This window comes from Cucumis melo, chromosome 7 (assembly GCF_025177605.1).
Source record: "Cucumis melo cultivar AY chromosome 7, USDA_Cmelo_AY_1.0, whole genome shotgun sequence".
Lineage (NCBI taxonomy): Eukaryota > Viridiplantae > Streptophyta > Magnoliopsida > Cucurbitales > Cucurbitaceae > Cucumis > Cucumis melo.
The window spans coordinates 6,222,036-6,245,253 of record NC_066863.1 but is presented as its reverse complement, the minus strand read 5'-3'; the positions used below and the strand labels follow the sequence as shown (position 1 = coordinate 6,245,253).

Genomic DNA, 23,218 nt, shown 5'->3' with positions numbered 1-23,218 from the left:
CAAAATTAAGAGAATGTAAACTTAATTTATTGTGTGTGTTTTTTTGGTAAATAATTTAGGAAATAAATAATGATGAAGTGGGAGGTTGAATTTTGGCATAATTTTAGGGAGGGTTTGAATTTTGAATTTAAACTTATCTAATTTACATCATTATATTTGTCATGATTTTAGGGAAGGATTGATATGTGGTGCGTAAAAATTTGAATCTTTTAAATTCTTTTTCGTTAATTTCTTAGCATTATCTTTGCCATGATTTTAGGGAGGGATTCAATTTTGAATGTATAATTCCAAAAAGAAAAATATTGAATATTTGAATTTTTTTTTTGTTAATATTTGCATTGTATTTGGCATGATTTTTAGGGAGGGTTGAATTTTGAATCTAAATTTAACTAATTTAGCAAAGATAATTATTTGCTTTATATTTGCCATAATTTTAGGGAATGATCGGTATCTATGTGCATTTAAAATTTAAATCTTTTAAATTATTTTTTGTTAATTTTTTAATGTTTTTGTTAATAATTAATTGTTGCATCATGATTTTAGGAAGGGATTCACTTTTGAATGTATAATTCCAAAAAGGAAAAAATGAATATTTGAAACTCTTTTTCGTTAATTTCTTATTTTTTATCATAATAATTGTAACGACCCAACTTCTTATACTAAGTCGAAGCTATTACTAATTTAAAAGATAAATAAATTTGTAAAGTTTGGATAAAAAAAATAAAACAAAACCTCAAAATTTTCATTTAAAAGCATAAACAAATGTGATTAGAGATAACTATAAAAGTAAAATCCTAACTCGAGTCCTATCTAATTTTAAAAAAATAAAATAACAAATAAAGAATAAAATAAAATGCAAACATCAAAATCTAAACTAGGACATAAAACGGAAGCAAAAGATCCCTATGGCTCGCCACGTTCACTTCTGGTTGCTCGCCAGCTTGCCTTTGCCCTTACCTCTGCCCCCGCCTGAAAAATATAAATGGAAAGAGTGAGTATAAAATACTCAGTAAGGGACCCACTATTGGTTCCGCTAGGTGCCTGTTAACTTCTTATTAGAGTCCTGAAAGTGGTACACAAGAACTGACACGTTTCCGAACACGTGCAACATGTGATCCCGGAGGAACATAACTGGTCTTCGGTGATCCCAAAGGAACGCCTAGGACAATCTGGTTTGTAGTGTACTAGGAGGAAACACTAAGACAATTGGGCTGCGAGCGATCCCGTCGAACCACTCGAATCATGTCTATGTTAATGCCAGACTGGCGGTCCCGTCGGATTGCGCAGTCCTAAAAAGGTGGTAATCCCGAAGGACACCCATGCAGGTATGACTCTAATAGGACAAGCTAACATACACCCTAACCATAACATGCACGTAACAAACCATCATCACATCATCAAGTCATATCATAACATCATATCATATCGCCATGTCATATCATATCATCATTAATTACCATGTCGTTATGCAATCTAGTTATCAATGTGCACAACTAAAAATATATGCGACCTCTTAATTTCATTCGTAGGTCTATTAGTAGAATCTTTTATCTGGAGATTTGCTCAAAGAGTTCTAACAGCAAAATCACGCTTCCCAAGCAGCAAAGTCCTAAATGGTTAGAAAACACCAATTTTCATAACTTAACCACCAAACGACCAAGGACCCAAGAATCCAGTTGAAATAACTTACCCGAGGTCGAGGTTGCAACGCTTGAGCCCTTAACTGGAGAAATCTCACGCTCCAAAATCACTTGGTCCAAATTGTCCTTTAAGAAAAATAATTTAATTTAACCCAAAATTAAATTATTTAAGATAAAAAAATTTTAAATCCTAGTTGGGTATTCCAAAACCCAATCAAAGCTTACCAAAACGGGTGAAAAAGGACCCAAAACAGGCTGGTGGCTCACAATTAGCTGGACGACTCGGCTGGGAGCAGGCGCGGGCGCAGTTGGCGTTCGGCTCACGAAGAAGGGCGCGGGTCGGGTCGGTTTGCGGTGCGGAGCGACTGGAGGCACGGATGGGGCGTGCGTTTCGCTCGGGAGTGGTCGGTTGGGTAGGCGACGCGACGACCACCGGAGGCGCTTGCTGACGACACCAAGCGACGACCATGACGGCGAGCCAACGATCGACAGCTTACAGCGAGGTGCTGACGGAGACGCGGCAACCGGCGGAACGATGGGGATGACGACTGCTTACGAAGGGGCTTGGGTTCCGATTCGGGGGAGATCGACGGTGGCGTAGCGGATGGGCGGCTGGAGAATGAAGGATGGAGGGGGCGCATGGCAGACTGCGGGTCGACGGCGGTGGCGGCTAGGGTTTAAAAGGAGATTATGGTTTCTTTTCTTTTTTTTTTTTCCTTTTGTGCATGGGTCCCTATGCCTATTTAAACACCATTAATAAATCAATATTAATTTTTCTTTCCTTTTCCTTATTTTAAACCAACAAAACAAATCTTTTATCTCCTTAATTAAAACACACCAAATCTCTCTTTTTAAATTCAAAATCAACCAATCACATCAATATTTTTCCTAAATAAAATATTACCATTAGATATTTTCTTAATGTCTAATAAAAATCAATTATTCATAAATCACTAAATTCAAAACATCCAAAATTTCAATAACTACACTTAAGATACTAAAATTAAATTCCAAAATTTGGGGCGTTACAATAATTAATTATTGCATTATATAATTTTGAATCTATAATAAAATAATTTTGAATCTATAATACTCAAGTTATTTTTGATTAATTTGAAAGTAAAAATTGAGATAATTAGGGGATATTGAAACCATGAATATGTTTAAGGATCTCTCAATAAATATAATAATTTTTTTGAATTAGTTAGTAATTATCATAAGTGAGTGTGTTTACAAATATACTGTAATCGTGATATGTGATATTTTATTTTATTTTTCTATCTCATAAAATACATTGTATTTGTATATGAACAGTTGTCATCCGTGAGGGATAATTTCGGACAAAAAAAGAGGAAAAATATTTAAGACAGTTAGTTTTGCTATAAATCAAATTAAAATAACAGTTTGTTATTTTTCTATTTTCTATTCTTATATTTGTTATTTCCCCTTTTAAGTATTCTATAAATCTAAAAGATATAAAGAGAAGTTGAGACTAAAAACTCTTACCTAATTGTTTTATCGTATAACAAACTGTTTTTAGAATATATAATTGGGCCGTGGGCCAAGAAAAGGCCATAATACAGTGGGCTAAGAAAAGAGATGGAAAATAATCAGTGGGCTATCTCAACAATCTTGAACAGAAGCTCAATCCATTTCGCCAACCATCTGAATTTTTCTCTGTTCGTGTTTGCACTTTCTCCGATACAGCAATTTATCCTTGGGGTTTACGAAGTGCTGTTTGGAATTGGTGCTTCGTTCCGTAATTTTCTTTGCGTATTGGATGCAAGTGGAATTTCCGTGCTGATTCGTTTTGTAGTTCGTCAGTTTTTGGAATTGCTTGTTTATCGGCAATTTGCAGAGAAATAGTTGTCAGTGATGTATATGTCATGTACATGCTTGTGAATTACGCGGGACTCGTTTAATACAGGTAATTGAGCTCGTTTTTTGGCAATTTGCGCATAGCATATTGCTGTAGATTTCAGTTTTCGTATCGTCAGTCTGGAGTAATGTGAATTATCGTTCTTCTAATTCGTTTCGCAGAGGACTGAAATCTTGCAAAATTTCCTAGCCGTAGTCGTTCTCTCATGGCCAACGTATCAGTTGCTGCGGAATGGCAGCTTCTCCATAATCGGTACTACCGTAAGCCGGAGCTTTATCCTATGAGATGGAAGCACATTGACCTCGGGCGAAACAAGGTCGCTTGTGCTCCTTTCGGCGGTCCCGTTGCAATTATTCGTGATGACTCGAAGATCGTTCAGCTCTACGCTGAATCTGCGCTCAGAAAGCTACGGATCTTCAACTGTGCAGGTATTCAGCTGGCAGAGACCGTTTGGCGGAACCCAGGAGGACGTTTGATTGGGATGGCGTGGACCGACGATCAAACTCTGGTCTGTGTTGTGCAGGATGGCACTGTGTACCGCTATAACATTCACGCCGAGCTTCTGGAGCCAAACTTTTCGATGGGTAAGGAGTGTTTCGAGCAGAATGTAGTGGAATGTGTGTTTTGGGGGAATGGAGTTGTGTGCATAACTGAGGCGAACCAGATTTTTTGCATATCGGATTTCAAGAATCCGAAATCATGTAAGCTTTCAGACCCGGGAATTGAGGATTTGCCACATTGTATGGTGGTAATCGAGCCACAATACACCATGTCAGGGAATGTGGAGGTGTTGCTCGGAGTTGGGGAGGCTTGTGTGCTAGCAGTTGAGGAGGATGGAGTGCAGCGGCTTGGCGAGGGTGTGCTCGATGGGCCGCTGCAGAGGATGGCCGTCTCCTTAGATGGAAAATGGTTGGCAGCATTTACTCACGATGGGAGACTCTTGGTTTTGACTTCAGACTTGCAAAAAACTATTCTGGATCGTGAATGTGAGGTTAGCAATGTGTTTTTGCAACCTTTGATTGTTTTTACTAAATGGATAAATTTATACAAGATGCGAGTCCTAGTCTACTCTTTTGGTTGTACGTGCATGATAACAACTGTTCACTTTAATAGATGATTCAATGCTTGGGTTTTTTTTTTTTTTTTTTTGGCAAAGAATTTTTGGTTTTAGATGTTGTTTAGATTATCCTTTCATTTGATGTCAAGATAATTCATTGTTTCATATTCTTCCCCATTTTCCCAGCTTGAAAAACATGGTGGACTAGGACAATTAGTTTACTCAATTTACAAGCATCCATTCATTGGGCATTTTTCTGAAGTTCTACTCCCTATGTTATTATTGCCATCTAGTTGTCATTTGTTTTCTTGAATGGGTTGGAATTGGATCATGTTATTCTTCTTGTTTTCTGGCTCCAGTCGGCTCTTCCTCCACAGCAATTAGCTTGGTGTGGAATGGACAGCGTACTTCTTTATTGGGATGATATGCTTTTGATGATGGGTCCAGATGGAGATCCTGTTCGTTACTTCTATGATGAACCAGTCGTTCTTATCCCCGAGTGTGACGGTGTGAGGATATTATCTAATACAAGTATGGAATTTCTTCAACGGGTACCAGACTCCACAGTAACAATCTTCCGGATTGGAAGTACATCTCCTGCAGCTCTCCTTTATGATGCGTTGGATCATTTTGACAGACGTAGTGCAAAGGTAATATTGTTTTTTCCCTTTCTTGTAGAAACATCTAGCATTAACCAAGCTCTAGAGGAGAGTCTCTCTTCAGAGATATTCGCTGAGGACAGTCTACTGGCAGGATCCAACCAAAAGATCATCTTTTAGTACTTTTTTTTGTTTAAAATATCATTTTGGTCTCAGGTAGTCTAGAGTCTGGACTTGTTCCATTTTAATTATTGTGTCATTGTACTTTAAAATTTTCAAATTTAGTCTAGTTACTTTCAATGAATCCTATGATCAGTTCTCATTCTTAGTTTGAAATTAATTTTTATTGAACTTTGATAAAATAATAATGATAATAATAATTTTCTACTATTAATGATTTTCATTCTAGAAAAGACACCACGACTAAATAGAACAAGTTTCAAATACATTGACCATTTTCCATATTATTGCATTGATAATTGTAGTCTTATTGATGCTTATTTAAACAATTTTCTATTTGCGATGTCTGTAAATGATAAGAAAACAATTAAAGAGGGAATGTTTTGTAATTCTCAATGTTGGCTTTTGGAATTTTAGGTCTTTGCTTCTGTGGGCTTTCGTTAATAAAATATTTTTTTGATTCTACAAGTTTAGTTCATGAACTTTCTAGTTTGAGTCTAATAGGTTCATGAACTTAACAAAAGTATTTAAACTTTGTTTCTTATATAGTTCATACAGGGGAGCCATTTGGTTTGCAGTAATGAAGGGATGGGGAATATGTTTATAAACCCATATTACTTCATGGACAAGAAATAAAATAACATATTTTATGTCCAGACATTGGCATCCTACACAACAATAAATGGATATAAATATGAATCACATTTACCAATTTTGTTCTCATTTACTAAACTCGGGCATCCCAGAATCCTATTTCTAAGCTTCACATTCCCATTCGGGTGTGATATACCCTCCAAGAGGAACTTTTAGGATAGAGCTACTTGAAAGAAAAACTCAATGGCATTGTGTTTATTTTTTATTTTTCTGAAGTAGAGGACCACACTGAAACTTTTTGGAATATGAGCTCAGTGTTAGCATGTTTTACGATGGAATTTTCAGTTATAATTTATGAGCTACTCGCTTGTAGCTAGGTGTTCATATTCTTGTTGATATATTATTACCTATAGTGGCAAACTGGCAATCTTCTTGTGTACTTGTTTTTTGGATGCCCATGTTAATTTTTTTTTTTCAAGGTACCAGTACGGCAGTATCTATAATTTTCAATGCTATGTTTCCCAGGCAGATGAAAACTTAAGACTCATACGCCCATCATTGCATGAGGCTGTTGAAGCATGCGTAGATGCTGCTGGCCATGAATTTGATATTTCTCGGCAGCAGACCCTGCTAAGAGCTGCCAGTTATGGCCAAGCCTTTTGCAGGTAAGTTATTGTAGTGTTACATTTTAATTCCTTTTTTATGATGTTTCTATTTATTTTCTTTATAATTGAAATTAGCAGGTGGCAGCCATTTTTATTTATTATTTGGTAATAACACAGCTAAGTGGACAGCTTGTTTAAGTATTAAGTATGCTTTAAAAAAAAAGAAGAGAAAAAAGGATTCAGTATGATGATTCCTCTAAACAATACAAGCCTAGCTTATTTAACCTGTTCATCGTTTGGGACATTCTAAGCTTTTCATTTTTTTTGTATACCTTTTTGATTTGTGTAAACTGAGGTAACTCCGTTGGCTAGGTTTTGGTAGGATGAGTTATCCTTAACCTGTAACATATGTCACCCTTTAATAAAATCTGTTTCTTTTAAAAAAATGTAAATATTTTTAATGTTATCTCTGATTTTGCTCTCCCATAATGATATCCAGTTGGCTTTGGCAGCAATTTTAATCGGGAACGAATACAAGAGATGTGCAGATTATTACGAGTTTTAAATGCTGTTCGCAGCCCGGAGATTGGCATCCCTCTCAGTATACAACAGTTTAAGGTCCTCTACTGACAAGAGTTTCCAGTTTCTTGAACTACAAGGAATCTTCATATTAATACTAAATAAACTTGTTTCTTGCAGCTTCTTACACCACCTGTTCTGATTGCTCGCTTGATCAATGCCCACCAACACTTGCTTGCATTACGGGTTTCTGAGTACCTTGGTATGAGTCAGGTATATATATCCTATAACCTGTGAATCAAACCATAGGGTGGATTTTCTTCTCACTTGTGTGCTAGGTGTCAGGGGCATAATTGTCCAACGTATTATTTACCGTTGGCCGTATGCCCGAAAACCCCCAAATCACTATATCTTTATGTTTTGAAAGTAGTTTAGGTTAATTCTTTCGTTTAGGTGTCGCCGAGTCACAGTGTGACATTTCGGCTTTTTCATATGCAAGCCTGCCAAGGCCAAAATTCTCAATATGTACTATAGGGGTACATGAACAGTCCGACCCCCGCCCAAGCCTTGTCGCACTCTTTGCATGCTGAGTTATTTTCCTTGCAATTGACAGTCTTCAATGCTTTCTTTATGACGTTTTCAACTATTTACTTTCTCTCTCCCGTTTTATAAAAAACATTTTCCCAAGAACGGGGAGGGAGGCTACGTCATACCGCGAGTTTGTCCGCGGATTCCGATTTTCGAACGGCTGACTTGCTGATTGAGCTAAGCAAGTGCCGCACAATCGTGTTGAGAAGTTACGATTGTGACAAGTGGTATCAGAGTCAAATTGGCTAATTGACGATTACATCGAAGCATGTCGTCGTCGAATCCATCGGGCAAGGCCCAGAGAGACCGACTAGTAAAGATAGAAGAACAGATGCTCTACCTAGTCGAAGTTCCCGACTCCATCCGCTACTTGGAGTCTCGTGTCGACGAAATTTCTGAGAAAGCTAACATGATCGATGCGGTAGCTGGCCGTGTCGAAGGGTTGCCAATACAAGAGTTGTTGGCAAGGGTTGACGCCCTAGAAGAAAACACCAACGCCAGAAGAACTATTAACTACGAGCGTGGGGAGAGTTCCTCAGGCTTTGCTGTCCACATGGAAGAACGTGTCGGCGAGCTTGATAACGCTCAGAAGACACTATTAGAGATGATAAACGGCATGTCGGAGGATTTTAGAGTCACCCTCGATGTCGTTAGGAATGAAATCGCAGACGTGAACGCAAGACTGAGCCTCACGATGCGAGCAATGGCAAGCCAAGCTCCAGCTGGAGGAGCAATTTCGGTTAGCAAAGTAAAAGTCCCAGAACCAAAGCCCTTCTGTGGGGTAAGGGATGCAAAGGCCCTGGAGAACTACATTTTCGACCTTGAACAGTACTTCAAGGCTACAAACACCGTCACCGAAGAAGCCAAAGTGACATTGGCAACGATGCATCTGTCTGAAGATGCAAAGTTGTGGTGGAGGTCTCGATACGTAGACATACAGGAAGGATGTTGCACTGTAGATACTTGGGACGCCCTGAAGAGAGAACTCCGCTCGCAATTTTTCCCCGAGAATGTGGAAATCCTGGCTCGGCGAAAATTGCGCGATCTAAGACACACTGGCGAGATTCGGGAGTACGTGAAGCAGTTCGCAGGGTTAATGCTAGACATCCGGGATATGTCAGAGAAAGACAAAGTTTTCTACTTTGTTGAAGGGCTGAAACCGTGGGCGAGGGCCAAGTTGTATGAACAAAGGGTCCAAGACCTCACGTCAGCATATGCAGCAACCGAACGGTTGTTCGATCTGACAAGTGACTCTCAAGATGCGAGGCGTAATCAAAGTTCCTCACCAAGAAGGAACAGAGATAGTCGCCCGAGCTCCCCCAAAGCTGTCGGGGGAGACAAACGTTCTGGTAAGGACCGCAAACCTTACCAGTCAACCACCGAAAATACATGGCGGAGGCCGAATGATCGAAGCCCAACCAAGCGTCCTCTCAGTTGTTTCATATGTCAGGGGCCCCATTTGGCAAGGGAATGCCCGAACAAAGTCGACTTCCATGCGTTTCAGGCCTCTTTAATTGCGGATTCAGACGATAAGTCAAATCAAGTCGAGGATGAAGCGGGCCTGATAGAGGGGGGCGAGAAGACCCGAATAGGGGCCATAAAATACATGTCATCTCTCCAGAAAAAGTCAGGGGAGAGCCACGTGCCATCGAAAGGGGGCTTACTGTATGTTGACACCTGGATCAACCAAAAGCAGACTAAGAGCACTATGATTGATTCTGGTGCAACCCACAACTTCATAACTGAGACGGAAGCTAGACGTCTAAGGCTCCGTTGGGAGAAGGATTCAGGAAAGATGAAAGCCGTGAATTCCATTGCCCTACCTATCGTCGGATTGGTGAAGCGAACGACAATAAAGTTGGGAGGATGGAGAGGCCCCGTAGACTTTGTGGTTGTAAAGATGGACGACTTTGATGTAGTGCTGGGAATGGAGTTCCTCCTTGAACATCAAGTCATTCCAATGCCGTCAGCCAAATGTCTAGCGATTACCGGATCCTTCCCCACGGTAGTGCAAGCAGATATTCGGCAGCCTAACGGGTTTAGAATGATATCGGCCATGCAACTAGACGAGAGTCGCGCCCAAGAGGAACCACTGTCTGTGGAGATCCTGCTTGGGGCGTTGGAAAAGCCGGGGGAGACAGTCCCCAAGGACACTCTGTGTGTCCCGGAGAAGTGCCATGGTGTGATGCCAAGTAGATGGCCCAAGTCCTCGTCGATGCGGAGGAGGACCGACCATGGGGTAGAGTCGCCATCAGAGGCAAACGCGCATGCGAAGAATGCTTATCGCATGGCGCCGTCGAAGTTAACCAAACTTCGGAAACCGTCAGAGATGTTGTCGAGTACAGGGTGCAGTATACCTGTACAAGCTCCGTATGAAGCCCGCGTCCTTTCCCTGATGAAGAAGGACAGAAGCCCACAACAGTGTGTTGACCGTCGTACCCAGAGTAAGCTCACGGTCCGGCGTAAAGGCCCACTCCCCATGCTCACGAGGCGGGTGGACTGCCGACGTGGAGTGAAGCATCGCCCAAAGTCAGACGACCGACCGAGGCAATGTCGAGTAAGAACAACGAAGGCAAAGGGACGCGAGAAAAATTGTGTCACTAGGCACGAAGCATACGAGTTCCCTGTGGCGCCGCTGGGTCTTACTGATGCCAAGGGAGGAAAGTGTTGTTTTGTGCAGGGCCAGGTGAGCGCGCTGATTCATGTGGGGGAGTTCCACCAAGGTGGGTCGTCGAGAGAAGAAGACACTCAGTGGAGCGAGAACCTTGAGTGTCGGGTCGCCTTCAATGGTTCGAAGCAAACCATGATCGAGGGGCCAAATCTTGGGGTCGTCGATGCGACTAAGACTCCTGAAGTCGAAGCCGAGCAACTCAGCTGTGTGCTCGCAGAACACCTGCATCATTGTGTTGATGGCAGACAAGAGAATTGGGTTCAACTGCTGAAGGTAACCCAATTCGGTTATAGTGCTCAGACCGACTCGCTGATCAAGAGAAGTCCGTTTGAGATTGAAGATAAGAGGCATTCTGTATTGCCGCCCGTCGCTGATGGCCCTTGTCTAGGGGACCGCCCTCAAGTCCGCCGAGTTGGAGAAGAATGTGAACAGATGGCCAACATCGCTCGAGTGTGCCTAGAAGAAGCTTCAAGACCGATGGAGGAGAGGGGAGATCAAAAGCGATGCCCTCTCGAGTACGAGGGGATGACCAAGCTTCCAATTGGCGGTGCAACAACGTCGTACGATTATCTGTCAACCTGGACCTGGAGGAAGACAGAGAAGTCGAGGAAGGCCTTGCTAACAGAGTAAGGACTTGTAGAAGGCCCACGAGGGAGACACATAAATTCTTGGTGAAGCAGAAGAAGCCCTCGTGGAGGTAACCAGCGGAAGACCTGTCGAAGACTTTGAAGCGTGGATGCAGAAGACCGAAGAGCTCCAGCTTCGCCAGTTGACGAGGACGTCAACCGTTTAAGTGGGGGAGAATGTCAGGGGCATAATTGTCCAACGTATTATTTACCGTTGGCCGTATGCCCGAAAACCCCCAAATCACTTTATCTTTATGTCTTAAAAGTAGTTTAGGTTAATTCTTTCGTTTAGGTGTCGCCGAGTCACAGTGTGACATTTCGGCTTTTTCATATGCAAGCCTCCCAAGGTCAAAATTCTCAATATGTACTATAGAGGGTACATGAACAGTCCGACCCCCGCCCAAGCCTTGTCGCACTCTTTGCATGCTGAGTTATTTTCCTTGCAATTGACAGTCTTCAATGCTTTCTTTATGACGTTTTCAACTATTTACTTTCTCTCTCCCGTTTTATAAAAAACATTTTCCCAAGAACGGGGAGGGAGGCTACGTCATACCGCGAGTTTGTCCGCGGATTCCGATTTTCGAACGGCTGACTTGCTGATTGAGCTAAGCAAGTGCCGCACAATCGTGTTGAGAAGTTACGATTGTGACACTAGGCCCCCAATTTTATTTACTTATAATAGGAGGAATAAGAAGAAACATGAAACCAATGAGGGGGGAACAAGTGGTAGGGGAGGACATGGTCATGAACCCAATCGAGAGGAGGCACGTGGTGGAGGGGAAGAAAGCAAGGAGGTTGGGGACCAGAAAGGGGGACCCACAGTTAGTTAGTAGTGGGTAATTAAAAGGGTGCACGGATGTTTTGAAGGAAAAGGGGTAGAGGTCGCCATCTCCTGAGAGAGGAGAGTGCAGAACCAGGTTTTATCATTTTGTTTTGTGTCTATATAGTCGGCTGGTCTTTGTGAACGTCATTGTGGAATCCTTGTGTTATTTGCTCTGTTGTTTTGTTATTTTTCTTTGTGTTTACATTCTCAAGTGTTGGTTTGTGTTTGGACATCGTTTTTGTTTGGGCTGTAATCCGTTTTTGGAAAGAAATATATATAGAACGTTTGAAGAGTCCTAACAACGTGGTATCAGAGCGTCAAACCTGGGCAAATCGTAACAATGCGAAAGCAGGGAAGAATGGTTGGAAACGGTGGAGCTGGAAATGAAAAGGCTGTCGATGATTGAGGAGAACATAGCATTGTTGGCCAAAAATATCGCTGAGATGAACTCGCAAATCGACAAACAGGCGCAGCAACAGCAAGTGATATTGAAGTATATTGAAGGAATCATTAAAGACGATTCACTGGGAAGAAAGATAGAAGAAGGATCCACCAGCAAGGTTACTATGGCAGAGACATACTCCCCAGCGACTGTCGACGAACCAAAGGTGGAGGCAAAAACAGAGGAAGAACGAACGCTGGATCGAAGTAAGTTTAAGAAAGTAGAGATGCCAGTTTTCGATGGAACAGACCCCGACTCGTGGCTGTTCAGAGCAGACTGCTATTTCAAGATACATAACTTGTCAGACTCGGAGAAACTCACAGTGGCAGTGATCAGCTTCGACGAGCCTGCGTTGGACTGGTAACATTCACAAGAAGAGCGGGAAGCATTTGTCGGTTGGGATGATTTGAAACAGAAAATGCTGGTGCGGTTCCGAGCAACCAGGGAAGGAACGTTGGTGGTCCGATTTTTAACGATCAAACAGGAGACCACCGTCGAGGAATACCGGAATCATTTTGACAAGCTACTAGCACCGGTGGCTTCCCTGCCCACGGTGGTGTTAGAAGAAATGTTTATGAATGGGCTGAACCCGTGGCTGAAGTCGGAAGTGGAAACCCCGGAGCCCAATGGGCTGGCCCAGATGATGAAGCTGGCATTGAAGATAGAAAAAAGAGAGTTGGTCCAAAAGGAATGTGGGCTGATTAGTGCTTATGATATTAAAACCGGCCATAAAAATCAGCAGACCAAGAACACCGGTTCATCAGCCACGAAGGAGGGATCGACCGGTGGAAGCTGGCCAATGAGAACGATAACTCTGAGTGAGGTAGCCAGGGGAGATAACCGTCGGGAAGGGCCCACGAAACGATTGTCTGATGCAGAGTTCCAAGCCCGAAGAGCAAAGGGATTATGCTCCGTTGTGGGGAGAAGTACTTCGCAGGACACCGATGCAAGTCGAAAGAACATAAGGAGCTCCGAATGCTGGTAGTCAAAGAAGGAGGTGAGGAGTTGGAGATTGTGGAAGAGGAGTTCTTTGATGCTGAAACTAAGATGAAACAAGTCGAAGTCCAGAATGTGGAGAACGTGAACATTGAATTGTCCCTCAACTCAGTGGTGGGTCTGACCAACCCGGGGACCATGAAGGTAAAAGGAAGGGTGGGAGAAGAGGAGGTGCTGATCTTAATCGACTGTGGGGCGACCCACAACTTCATCGCTGAAAAATTGGTGACCAAACTGGGGTTGACGCTGCAGGAGACACCGAACTATGGAGTGATCCTAGGGTCTGGAACGGCAGTCAAGGGTAAGGGGGTGTGTCGCGACGTCGAAGTACAATTGGAAGGATGGAAAGTGAATGACAGCTTCTTACCATTGCAGTTGGGGGGAGTTGACATGATCCTAGGAATGCAATGGCTCCACTCTCTGGGGGTGACAGAAGTCGACTGGAAGAAGCTGATGCTGACTTTCCACCACCAGGGAAGAAAGATTGTGATAAGGGGGGATCCGAGCCTCACCAAAACACGGGTGAGCTTGAAGAACTTGATGAAATCATGGGGAGCAGAAGATCAAGGATTCCTTGTAGAATGTCGAACCATGGAATGTGGGCTGCAGGAAGAACACGAACAAGACAGAGAACAGGGGAAGGAAGACGAAGAACCTATAGCGACCCTGTTAAAGCAGTTTGCTAGCGTGTTTGAATGGCCCACAACGCTCCCACCAAAGCGCAGCATTGATCACCACATCTACCTGAAGAGTGGGACGGACCCGGTGAATGTCAGACCGTACCGGTATGCGCACCATCAGAAGGAAGAAATGGAGAGATTGGTGGATGAAATGCTCTCCTCAGGAATCATACGACCGAGCAAAAGCCCGTACTCCAGCCCGGTGCTGTCGGTAAGGAAGAAAGACGGGAGTTGGAGATTCTGTGTAGACTACCGGGCATTGAATAATGTGACGATTCCAAACAAGTTTCCGATACCGGTGATAGAAGAGTTCGACGAATTGAAGGGAGCTAGCATTTTTTCCAAGATAGATCTCAAAGTCGGGTACTATCAGATAAGGATGTGCCCCGAAGATATTGAAAAGACCGCGTTCAGAACTCATGAAGGGCACTACGAATTCTTAGTGATGCCGTTTGGATTGACGAATGCACCATCGACTTTTCAGGCACTGATGAATCAGGTGTTCAAGCCATATTTGAGAAGGTTTGTGCTGGTATTTTTTGATGATATTCTGGTCTATAGTCAAGGGGTAGAAGAGCACGTCCAACACTTAGAAGTGGTCTTAGGACTACTAAAAGAAAAGGAATTATATGCAAATTTTGAGAAGTGCAGCTTTGCAAAACCGCGGATCAGTTATTTGGGGCACTTCATTTCGGAATAGGGCATTGAGGCGGATCCGAAAAAGATAAGAGCGGTCAGTGAATGGCCAACTTCGACCAATGTGCGAGAAGTTTGGGGATTCCTAGGGCTGACTGGCTACTACAGGCGCTTTATCAAAGACTATGGGACAATAGCATCGCCACTCACACAATTGCTTAAGAAGGGAACATACAAGTGGGATGCGGAAGCTGAGGTTGCTTTTGATAAGTTGAAAAAGGCCATGATGACTCTACCGGTGCTCGCCATGCCAGACTTCAATCTGCCTTTCGAAATTGAATCAGATGCTTCAGGATTTGGAGTTGGGGCTATGTTGACTCAGTGCCGGAAGCCCGTAGCTTATTTCAGCAAGACATTATGTATGCGAGACAGAGCGCGGCCGGTGTATGAGAGAGAGTTAATTGCCGTGGTTCTTGCAGTACAAAGATGGCGGCCGTACTTGCTAGGAAGGAAGTTCACTGTGAAGACAGACCAAAGGTCGCTGAAATTTTTGTTGGAACAACGGGTTGTGCAGCCCCAATATCAAAGGTGGGTAGCGAAACTCTTGGGATATTCATTCGAGGTAGCCTATCAGCCGGGACTAGAGAATAAAGCCGCAGACGCCTTGTCCAGGATTTCCCCAGCCGTGCAGTTGAATCAAATCACAGCCCCCGCAATGATAGATGTGGAAATCATCAAAGAAGAAACAAGGCAGGACCTCGCGCTGCAAGAGATCATTAGATTGATAGAGGAGCAAGGGATGGAGATACCCCATTATACTCTGCAGCAGGGGGTGTTGAAGTTTAAGGGGCGGCTGGTGATTCCAAGCAACTCCACACTGCTGCCTACAATCTTGCACACCTACCATGACTCAGCGTTCGGAGGGCACTCGGGATTTTTAAGAACCTATAAGCGGTTGACTGGGGAGCTCTACTGGAAAGGTATGAAGAAGGACATCATGAGGTATTGTGAAGAGTGCGCGATATGCCAGCGAAATAAGACGTCAGCATTGTCACCGGCAGGGCTACTGATGCCATTGGAAATTCCAGACGCGATATGGAGTGACATCTCCATGGATTTCATCGAAGGACTGCCTAAATCCGAGGGATGGGATGTGATACTAGTGGTGGTGGATAGGCTGAGTAAATATGGCCATTTTTTGTTACTGAAACACCCTTTCACAGCCAAGATGGTGGCCGAAACGTTTGTAAAGGAAGTAATCCGGCTTCACGGGTACCCGAGGTCAATAGTGTCTGACAGGGACAAGGTTTTCCTAAGTCATTTCTGGAAGGAACTCTTCCGTTTAGCAGGCACCAAGCTGAACCGGAGCTCCTCATATCATCCCCAATCGGATGGTCAGACCGAGGTGGTGAACAAGAGCGTTGAGACATATTTGAGGTGTTTTTGTGGGGAAAGACCGCACGAATGGAGCCAGTGGATACATTGGGCAGAATATTGGTACAATACGACCTATCACAGTTCAATCGGAATCACTCCTTTCCAAGCTGTCTATGGGCGCCTGCCCCCTCCACTGATATACTATGGGGACATGGAGACACCGAATTCAACATTGGATCAGCAGTTGAAAGATAGAGATGTAGCACTGGGGGCGTTGAAGGAACATCTGAAATTAGCTCAAGAAAGGATGAAGAAACAGGCTGACACCAAGAGAAGGGAAGTAGAATTCCAAGAAGGGGATTTTGTGTTCCTCAAATTACGACCCTATCGGCATGTATCCCTCAGAAAGAAAAGGAATGAAAAGTTGTCACCAAAGTACTTCGGGCCTTATCGGATCCTAGAGAGAATCGGAGAAGTAGCATACAGGCTTGAACTCCCTGCGGGTGCTGCTATCCACCCCGTGTTCCATGTGTCACAGTTGAAGAAAGCTGTCGGGAGAGGAGAAACTGTGCAACCATTGAATCCATACATGAATGAAAACCATGAATGGATCACGCAACCCGAAGAAGTTTACAGCTATCGCAAGAACCCATCAACTAAAGAATGGGAGGCCTTGATCAGTTGGAAGACTGCCGCCCCACGAGGCAACATGGGAGAATTGCACTGACATGAAGTACCAGTTCCCGGAATTCCACCTTGAGGACAAGGTGGATTTGGAAGAGGAGAGTGATGTTAGGCCTCCAATTTTATTTACCTATAATAGGAGGAATAAGAAGAAACATGAAACCAATGAGGGGGGAACAAGTGGCAGGGGAGGACATGGCCATGAACCCAATCCAGAGGAGGCACGTGGTGGAGGGGAAGAAAGCAAGGAGGTTGGGGACCAGAAAGGGGGACCCACAGTTAGTTATTAGTGGGTAATTAAAAGGGGCAGCAGGCACAGGGGGAGGGTACGGATGTTTTGAAGGAAAAGGGGTAGAGGTCGCCATCTCCTGAGAGAGGAGAGTGCAGAACCAGGTTTTATCATTTTGTTTTGTGTCTATATAGTCAGCTGGTCTTTGTGAACGTCATTGTGGAATCCTTGTGTTATTTGCTCTGTTGTTTTGTTATTTTTCTTTGTGTTTACATTCTCAAGTGTTGGTTTGTGTTTGGACATCGTTTTTGTTTGGGCTGTAATCCGTTTTTGGAAAGAAATATATATAGAACGTTTGAAGAGTCCTAACATTGTGTTTTTGTTTAATGCCCCTACCTGTGAAAGTACTAGTAAGTAACCCCCGGTTTTATAAGTTTTATTCTTTTAGAACTTTGGTTATGTAGAAATTACGTTATTCATTTTAGAATGGTATGCTAAGATGAATTGTTTCCTTGTTTCTTACAATGGTAATAAATATGAAAATTGAAAATGAGGATAAAAGTATAGCAGAATAGTTTTCATTTATGAAGCAGGGTTCTATTTGATATTTCATCTTCCAAATGTCTAGAAAGAAAAATCTTTGGAATGAAGAATTGGAATTTTGTTGGGAAGCTAACTTCCTTTTTCGTGGTTAACCCCACTCTGAGGGAAAGAAGGTTCTTTGAGGTTTTGACTTTTAATCAAATGTTCCCTGTCGATAAAAGATACTTCAGTCAAAGTTAGATGCAATTAGGCTCATAAAGAAGAAAATAAATGTGTGCTTTGAGAATTCACATCTCCAGGAAGTATAGGAAACATACCCTAACAGTACTTGTTGCCACTCTTTTGGTTGTTCCTCAAATATTGTCAGCTTGGTGTTAATGGAGTTGGTAGAACTTTGAGATGGTTACAGCTGGAAAAATGGTCATTTTCATTTAACTCGATTTCATGTCTCTCTCAGTGATCCAATTCAACTGAAATCTAAAGCACTAAATGTTTGGAATACTCGTATACATTTTTTTCTTGTTGCCTGTGTTATCAACAAGATCCATATATCTTTCATTTTGTACAGGAGGTGGTGATAATGCACTGGGCATGTTCAAAGATAACAGCTTCATTAAATATTCCTGATGCCACCCTTCTTGAAGTTCTACTTGATAAGGTTTTATATTTGTCAAATATCTATTATTGAGATTCCATTCTTTTAACTATCGTGCAATGGCAACTGAAATCACTTGTTAAATTCAGCTGAAGTTGTGTAAAGGTATATCATACGCCGCAGTTGCTGGCCATGCAGATAAAATTGGTCGCAGGAAATTAGCTGCTATGCTTGTTGATCATGAACCACGTTCCTCCAAACAGGTTTTTATTTTTTTGTATCTCATTTCTTGTTCTCGGTTTCTTTTATTTTTGGGCACAAGAAGCAAGAAGCTAGCATTTAAATCAAGAGAAGTGTAAGAAGCAAGCATTTTTGTTCTTACTTATTTTTTGGCATAAGAAGCAAGCATTTCAATCAAGAGAAGTGTAAGAATGTACAGCAGTAGAAACAAGGACTAGCCATCCAAAATATCCCTACAGCCATTTACTAACCAAACTAGATAGAGCTTCTCCATCTTCCCTTGAGTGCATTCAGTACTAGAGGTTCAGGACTTTTGAAATAGACATGATTGGTTTCCTTCCACTTTCCATTGTCGTTAAGATATTATCATATCCATCAAATGTATATTCATAATTTTTGTAGCACTAAGGAACTGTAGATGAAAGAGAAATAAATTGCTATTTTAAGCTTGTTTTCTTTTTTCTGTGTCCATTTAGGTACCTCTCCTGTTAAGCATAGGAGAAGAAGACACGGCATTAATCAAAGCAACTGAAAGTGGCGATACTGATCTTGTTTATCTCGTTCTTTTTCATATCTGGCAAAAGGTAGTTCTTCAATAATATCTTATAGATACACAGTTTCTTATCATGTGTCTGAATATTGAATGAGGGTAGGGTGTACATAAACAAGCGGTAAGTGATAAAACAACTTTTGATTAGCATTCATAATTGGCTTTGATGCAGAGGCAACCATTGGAATTTTTTGGAATGATACAAGCCAGAACTCAGGCTCGGGACTTATTCATTACTTATGCTCGGTATGTTTTAGTCCTACCAGTGACAAATTTGATGCCAAAAACGTGGTACTTTATTTTCAGACTATCAGATTCTTCACTTGTCATGGAGATTAATTATGCTTCTATTTAATCTGAGTTAGTATCTCTTTGTTTTTATCCTATCTTTTAGATAGTGGATTTATCTTCCTCCACAATTGCCTATACTTCTTTTTTTTATGAAACTCTATCTTCTTTTGTTTTTATCCTATCTTTTAGATAGTGGATTTATCATCCTCCACAATTGCCTGTACTTCTTTTTTTATGAAACTCTATCTTCCATTTACGAAAACATAAAATAAAATAAAAAATTGATGGGCTCTGCAAATCTGTGATCTATTTCTCTTCCTCATATGCTAACATTAAACTGTCATTTCTTAACAATAACTTGATATTTGGGGATTGTAAGTGAATTTGGTCTGGATTCCTACGGTTAGACCAACAAGAACCAACCAAACGTTATTCCGATGTGAAGTTATGAACTGCTTACAAATTGTTAGCAAATTAATAGCTTATGTAAGTTTGCAATTGAGATATCATTCCTCTTCCCCATATGCCAACACTAAACTGTCTATGAAAGTTCTTTGTATCAAAGAAAAATATATACCATTTCTCATCCTCGTTTGCTAACAGCCTGACTATAATCATTATGAACATCATACACTAGATCTGCCAATTTTTTTATGTTTATTTAGTTGGTTGTTGCTTATAAATGGAATGGCTTAATGGGGGTGTAGGCACATGACCTCATCTCTTGTTTGGTTCTTGAGCTCGTTTCTTGGTTTAAAATCCATTTCTATATAGACATGTCCTTTCTATTTGCTTGACTGATTATGTTGCTTCCTTCAGGTGCTATAAGCATGAATTCCTGAAGGACTTTTTCCTATCAACTGGACAACTTAATGTACGTTTACGTTCTCAATATTTGGTTGCATCTTTCTTTTTAACACATCTCACGGGTTGTTTCTTTTACATTTATTTGAAAATGTCCTGTTGTGTGTTGTGGGATTGTATCTTCAGCATCCATTGAAAGAGTTCTTCCTGCACCGAACCCCAATTGCAGACATTGAAATCCTAAGCACTCCCTTCCTCTTAACTTGTGTTTTATCTATAAATTGGGTATTCGAGCATTGGACCACCTTTTCACTCTTTTCTTTCACTACCATCTCCTCATTCCCCAGTTGTGACCTGACGCATTTGGTAAATTCCATTAGTTTGGACTTGGGTTGATGTCATCTGCTTGGATTGCATTGCACTCAGCATATCAGTTTAATGGGACGAAAAGTATCTTATTTTCTTTATAGGCCAAAAAGAGTGCAGACAACATTATCTTTTAGGATCTCATCAGCCACGTTGATCCCCCCAGGATTACTAAACCAAGGACCAAAATAGAAAACACCCTTAGTCCTGAGTTGCGAGATGAACGAAAAGGGACTCGGTGGAAAATTCTCAAGTCTTTTATGAATCCAAAATCTCCTACCCTCATTCTGGTTTATCTTTTTTCTTTAACATCTCGAGACGCACCTTTGATCACATCAGATAGTTGATCATCCATAAGTTTTCATTTCCTAATCTTTCTGGGAACAACATTCCAATGTCCAATCTCCTTTTATCTATCTGGTTAGACCTATGTTCATGAATCATGATACAATTTATGTATTTCTACAGGAGGTAGCTTTTCTTCTGTGGAAAGAGTCGTGGGAGCTAGGGAAAAATCCGATGGCTAGCAAGGGATCTCCACTCCATAGTCCACGCACAAAACTTATTGATAAGGCCCACAGTCTTTTCGCAGAGACCAAGGAACACACTTTTGAGTCTAAAGCTGCTGAAGAGCATGCAAAATTGTTGAAGTCGGTGCAAATTTTGGTCATTTTGTTTGTTTCTGAATATTCTTTTCTTAAATTGGGGAAGACGAACAGTACTGAATCATTCTCTATTATCTGTCCACAGAATACAACATGAGCTGGAGGTGAGTACAAAGCAGGCCATTTTTGTTGATTCAAGCATCAACGATACAATTCGAACATGTATTGTGTTGGGAAACCATCGAGCTGCACTAAAAGTTAAAACAGAATTTAAGGTGTGTTAACTTCTTTACTATTGCCTTGAAGTTATTTTAGAAAAAAAATGATGGAAAGAGATTGGTAGCAAGAGGTTCTCATCCTTCCTGGAAATCTTAGATAATTTCTGTGTCTTCCTATTCATTTTGATTTTTGTAAATCCCTACTCTAATTTTCATATTATGCTGTAGGTTTCTGAGAAAAGATGGTATTGGCTTAAAGTTTTTGCTTTGGCTACCACAAGAGATTGGGTTGCACTGGAGACATTCTCAAAGGAGAAAAGACCACCAATAGGTAAATTTCCTATTATTGGAGTATTAACTTTTCTGCTTTCATAGAGAAAATCACCAATTGGAAAACTACTTTTTCATATTAATATGACACACATTCCATGCTACTCTCCTTATTCTTTCTTGATTTTGAAAATGAGATGCAAACCTTTTCTGAGGTTGATTAAAAGTCTTTTACTTTAATGAGAGTTGTTGTAGAAAGCACTCAATCACAAAATAGACAGGTGCCCTCCCTTTTTGTTTGTTAGATTAAAAATATTATATTATAAGTTGATTGTTTTCTCTAATTTACCAAATTTTCATATTGAAATATTATAGATGTGATGAAAGATTTTGTGACTTTGTCCCTCAATAAAAATATTAGATCTTTGTGTAGGGTGACACTTTAATGGCTTTTATTGCTGTTATTCATCACCATTTCAATACACGTTCGTTACATTTTAGCTACTTGGCCTTGAGACATGATTTCACTTGTCACCTTTATTATCAACAACAGTAACTTCCTTAAATCTTTTATCTTTTATTTCAATAATTGGAACAACGTAATTAGAATTATAATAATATTCGATTAGGCTTATAATTTCTCTCTCTCTCGTTTTTGTTTTAACAGGTTATAAGCCATTCGTAGAGGCTTGCGTTGAAGCAGATGAGAAGGCTGAAGCAGTGAAATATATTCCCAAACTGGCAGATCCACGAGAAAGAGCAGAGGTATGTATTATATTTATAACATTCTAATGCATGCTTTTTTTTTTTTTTAATTTTGGTATTCTTCTTTTTCTTTTCTTAAGAATTAGACCACTGTGCGGGTGGGGCACTCAAACTTTTGGTCTCATCAAGTATTTAGTTGATCCTGCTTGGAAAATGGGAAATTTTCAATCTTGCCAAAGATTAAGTCCCCCCCAACTTGGTTTTCGGTTTCTTATCTTTAAAAATTGTGTTTGTTTTCTAAATACTTCTCTCTAACATAGTTTTCACCTTTCCCAACTAAACATTTGTATTCTCACACAAACTATCAGAAAAAGAAAAGAAACAGTACAGGACAAAACAAAATAAAATAAATTCGGTTATCAAATGATAGATAATGAAACAAAGAAATCAATTAGGGGAACTATTGTCTATAAGCGAGACTAAAAAGAAAACAAATCTGATTATCAAACGGGGCTTTAAATTTTAAAATCAATTCGAGATAATCCCTCGGATCCGCTATTGGATAATAGTGTGTGAATTGCAAAACCTTGTGACCCATCTCATTTTATAGGCTTATGCTCGGATTGGCATGGCAAAGGAAGCGGCGGATGCTGCCTCACAAGCAAAGGATGGAGAATTACTAGGTCGACTAAAATTAACATTTGCACAAAACTCAGCAGCTTCATCAATTTTTGATACTCTTCGAGATCGGTTGTCCTTCCCAGGGGTATCATAGTCTAATCAGACTCCACTTTCTTTCCTCTTTAATCTTCATTTATTTCCCTCCTACCTAACCTCTGCCTGCTGTTTTTGTGTGTAATATATATATATATGATTGGAGTGTACATTAACTTGAAATGCCCAACTGATTTAGACCTTCGATTTCCGTCTTAAGCTTCTGCTGCTGTTTTATAATTGATGTATATGGATTTCTTTATGACAATTTTCTTTATAGAGTGCATTTGGTTAGTAACTTTGAAACTGATTATAAAACATATTGTATCTCTTGTACCTCTTTTTTTTTTTTTTTCCCTAAGTTTTTGTGAGGGAACTACATTTGGTTTTATACCAACTACTCTACTAGTGATTGATTCATTGAACTTTTTACATTCTAAATTTTGATTGACAATATATTATGTTATACATTTGAAAACAAAATAACATGAG

At 41.0% G+C, this 23,218-nt stretch overlaps 1 protein-coding gene across 2 annotated transcripts; it reads left to right on the top strand.

Annotated features, from left to right (window-relative positions):
* The first annotated feature begins 3,305 nt into the window (after positions 1–3,305).
* On the top strand, positions 3,306–23,160 carry LOC103503053 (protein VACUOLELESS1). Of its 2 annotated transcripts, none has more exons than XM_008467224.3 (16): positions 3,306–3,567; positions 3,709–4,510; positions 4,936–5,226; positions 6,475–6,614; positions 7,067–7,172; positions 7,254–7,346; positions 17,937–18,026; positions 18,113–18,226; positions 18,680–18,787; positions 18,926–18,999; positions 19,864–19,918; positions 20,683–20,864; positions 20,965–21,094; positions 21,266–21,368; positions 21,975–22,072; positions 22,623–23,160. In XM_008467224.3, exons 2-16 carry the CDS (start codon positions 3,725–3,727, stop codon positions 22,785–22,787), a joined length of 2,535 nt encoding a protein of 844 aa, XP_008465446.2. In that variant the 5' UTR covers positions 3,306–3,567; positions 3,709–3,724; the 3' UTR covers positions 22,788–23,160. The 2 variants fall into 2 exon arrangements, with proteins under 2 accessions (XP_008465446.2, XP_008465445.2); XM_008467223.3 differs by having other exon boundaries at positions 3,681–4,510.
* Positions 23,161–23,218: the final 58 nt, after the last annotated feature.